This window comes from Camelina sativa, chromosome 3 (genome assembly GCF_030686135.1).
Source record: "Camelina sativa cultivar CO46 ecotype springtype chromosome 3, ASM3068613v1".
NCBI lineage: Eukaryota > Viridiplantae > Streptophyta > Magnoliopsida > Brassicales > Brassicaceae > Camelina > Camelina sativa.
The window spans coordinates 15,933,536-15,936,765 of record NC_141882.1 but is presented as its reverse complement, the minus strand read 5'-3'; the positions used below and the strand labels follow the sequence as shown (position 1 = coordinate 15,936,765).

Sequence of the window (3,230 nt, the reverse complement as noted above, 5' to 3'; positions counted from 1 at the left end):
TTTTCATGAAAAATAACATAATCAATTAATCATCACCACCTTTAACTTTGTAACGTCACCAATAATCTTTGCAAGAGCATGAACCATCTTTGAACCGATGAAATCGAACTCGATCCCTAACAATGATCTCTCTGTTATAAATCTTTGAAATATGTTTGAAAACAACGTGACAGTCCCCACAAATTCTCAGGTTCTTTATAACTCTCACCGGACTCTCCTCTTCCACACCATCCATCATCATCAGTCCGTAGGCCACCGCCAATTTCTCGCTGTGATAGCACAAAGCGTTCTCTTTCTCTTCCTCTCCAATGTCGTGCAACACGAGTCCCGTCTGTGCCACGTAACCCTCCTCCCTTATCTTGAACCTGACCTCATCAACCAAAACTCAAAGTTAAAATAAATCCAAAAGCATTAGAGTTTTGCCAATCTCAGCTGTTAGATTTTGTTTGTGTAAGAACTTATTCTATACCTGATCTCATCGATCTTCTCATAAATATCTCTCCACTGTTCATGGATCTTGTCACCATTGTAGAATTTATGAATCGTTCCTTTGGCTTCTATGTAGCTAAGACCGGGAATTTTCTTCACTTGTTTGGTCTCCATATCATCTCTCACTCGTCCAACGTCCTTCCACCGTCCCTGCGCTGCATAAACGTTTGATAGCAACACAAAATCCCCGTCGTCGTTAACACCCATCTCATTCACTTTCCTAGAAGCTATCTCAGCCATTTCAACATTATTGTGAATCTCTGAAGCTCCAAGGAGGCTCTGCCACAAAACAGGATCCGGAACCATCGACATCGAGCATATGATGTCGTGAGCTTCTCTCAGCTTTCCTGCACGACCTAACAGATCAACCACACAACCGTAATGCTTCATGTTAGGCTCCACCCCGTTACGAGCCATGTTGTTGAACACTAATGTCCCGTAATCCACTAATCCTGCGTGTCTACAAGCAGTTAAAGCAGCTAAGTATGAGACATCATCAGGCTTGATACCATTAACCTCCAATTTCTCAAAAATCTCTAGCGCTCTATGCGCTTCTCCGTGCACTGCAAACCCCATGATCATAGTGTTCCATGTAACAACGCTCTTCTTACCCGTAATCTGATCAAACACTGCAAAAGCTTTATCAACAAGCCCACATTTCGAATACATATCAATAGCCGCGTTGCTAACAATCACGTTATGATCCAAGTTTGCATCTTTAAAGTAACCATAGATCTTTTCACCTTCCTTAACAGCACCCAAGTGAGAACAAGCTCCCAAAGCAGCAACAACAGTTATTTCATTTCTTCTGATTCTTTCCATTTCCATTCGTTTATACAGCTCCAACGCCTCACTCGCTCTATTCCCCGAGGCTAACCCCGAGATCAACGCATTCCACGATGCGATGTCTCTCAAAGGCATTTCGTCGAACAACTTGTGCGCACTAACCAAATCTCCATTTTTCGAGTAAGCATCAAGCAACGTAGTACCGAGACGCGCGTCATCGGAAAACCCATTACGACTAATCTGACAATGAAGTTGAACAGTAGCGGAAGAACAAAGCGCACGCGCACAAGCTTTAAGAGTGAAGGAACAAGTCAAAGCATCGACTCTACATATAGCCGACGGTGAAGTTTGCCGCAACATGGAACGATACCATGAAAACGCGAGCGACGGCTGAGGACTAGCGGCGAATCCGCGGATGACGGCGTTCCAATCGTTGGTTAAAGGCTTAGGGATGTGACGGAAGATTTTTACGGCGAATGAAAGGTCTCCGAACGGTGAAACTGCGCAGCGTTCGAGAAGACGAGAACGGAGGAAGGAAGATTGAAAATGGCCGGCGGTGAGGAAATGAGATTGGAGTTGTTTGATTTGAGAGAAGGTGACGCATCTCTGTATCATCGTCTCCATGTAAACACGAGCCATTCCATTCACGAGCTTTTCACCAAATTAACCTAGTACAACGGTTTTAATTGACCCGGTTTTGTTTTTTTCATAGCGAAACAAATTTAAACCGAAATTAAAATCAAACCAATAAAATAGCCAAGCTAAACAAAGTGAGAAGCAAATTAATTGAGAAAATTGTCAATTATGTCATGAATAGTACTAATCTTTTTCTCATATGCCACTTTTCCGAAACTTTTTTCTTACGTGCCATAGAATCTTACAAAAATACTCTTTTGCCCTTTTTCCATCGTTTGTGACGTTTAAGTAATTGAAAGAGAAAAAATTAAAAAAGGTTGGAATTTTAGAGACGAAGTGACATAAAGTTAGCAGAGATCTTAGTTATCTCATCGGGTAATGCAAACCTTAGGCGACTGTATCCAAGAGGTCTATGGAAGCAACTGTCTATTTTTGCCTGTCTCTTTAATTATTCCTACTCTCTCTCTTCTCATGAACCACCATCGAGACTTTACATCTTCCGCCAACCGTCATCGCTGTTTCCTCCAAAAACGTTCGATTTCGAGTCACTAAGTGATGAATTACTTCATCCAAACCCTTCTTTAGGGTAATCTTCCACCGTTGCCTCTACCCGCTGCGGTGGGGGAACTGTCGGCTACAGTGGAAGCGACAGGGGAACCGTCGGCGACTAGTACAGAGATTCATAAACCTAGACAAAGGTAAATCGGTTGTCCATCAACTAGAATCGGTTTATTTTGGTGTTCGTTATGTGTTTTTTACCTAAAACAATTTGAACTCTGCTGGACAAGGATCTGATAGACATGTACTAAAATTCCATTTTTTGCTCATTTATTTTGTTTGAATTCGACGTTCTAGGTTAAACACATTAAGCCAAGTATATTACTTTCATTTCTGCATAGTTTTTTAATTACTAAAATAGTTGGCTCAAAAAACATTTTGAATAAAAAATATATTACATAATATACTAATCAATGATGTATCATCATAATAATGTATGACCACCATGGAGAAAACATCGGCTCCACACATGATGAGGGCAAAGCCGAGGTTCTCTCTATGGTGGAGAAGGTTGGACACAAGGTTATCTACCCAACAGAGGAAGGTGGATGAGGTTGGACGCAAGGTTATCTCTCCAAGGGAGGAAGGCGGAGCCAAGGTTCTCTCCATGATGGATGGAGGAAGTTGGACGCAATGTTCTCTCCATAAGGGATGAGGGCGGAGCCGAGGTTTTTTCCATCGTGGTCATACACTATTGTGATGATACATCATTGATTAGTATATTATGTTATCTATAAACACATTAAGCCAACTATTTTACT

At 41.6% G+C, this 3,230-nt stretch overlaps 1 protein-coding gene across 2 annotated transcripts; it reads right to left on the bottom strand.

Annotated features, from left to right (window-relative positions):
* On the bottom strand, window positions 1–1,993 carry LOC104777406 (pentatricopeptide repeat-containing protein At1g34160). Of its 2 annotated transcripts, XM_019243821.2 has the most exons (3): window positions 1,734–1,975; window positions 470–1,630; window positions 1–365 (listed from the first exon to the last, which is right to left on the bottom strand). In XM_019243821.2, the coding sequence occupies exons 1-3, from the start codon at window positions 1,877–1,879 to the stop codon at window positions 56–58; spliced, it is 1,617 nt and encodes a 538-aa protein (XP_019099366.2). In that variant the 5' UTR covers window positions 1,880–1,975; the 3' UTR covers window positions 1–55. The 2 variants fall into 2 exon arrangements, with proteins under 2 accessions (XP_019099366.2, XP_010499957.3); XM_010501655.3 differs by having other exon boundaries at window positions 470–1,993.
* Between the last annotated feature and the right edge of the window lie 1,237 nt (window positions 1,994–3,230).

What these genes read in the sequence shown, in the direction of transcription:
- LOC104777406 (XM_010501655.3), bottom strand. Translation starts at nt 1,914, where the DNA reads ATGGCTCGTGTTTACATGGAGACGATGATACAGAGATGCGTCACCTTC. An exon ending in GAGAAGATCGATGAGATCAG is followed by an intron (nt 366 to 469) that starts GTATAGAATAAG and finishes TGATGAGGTCAG; the next exon opens with GTTCAAGATAAGGGAGGAGG.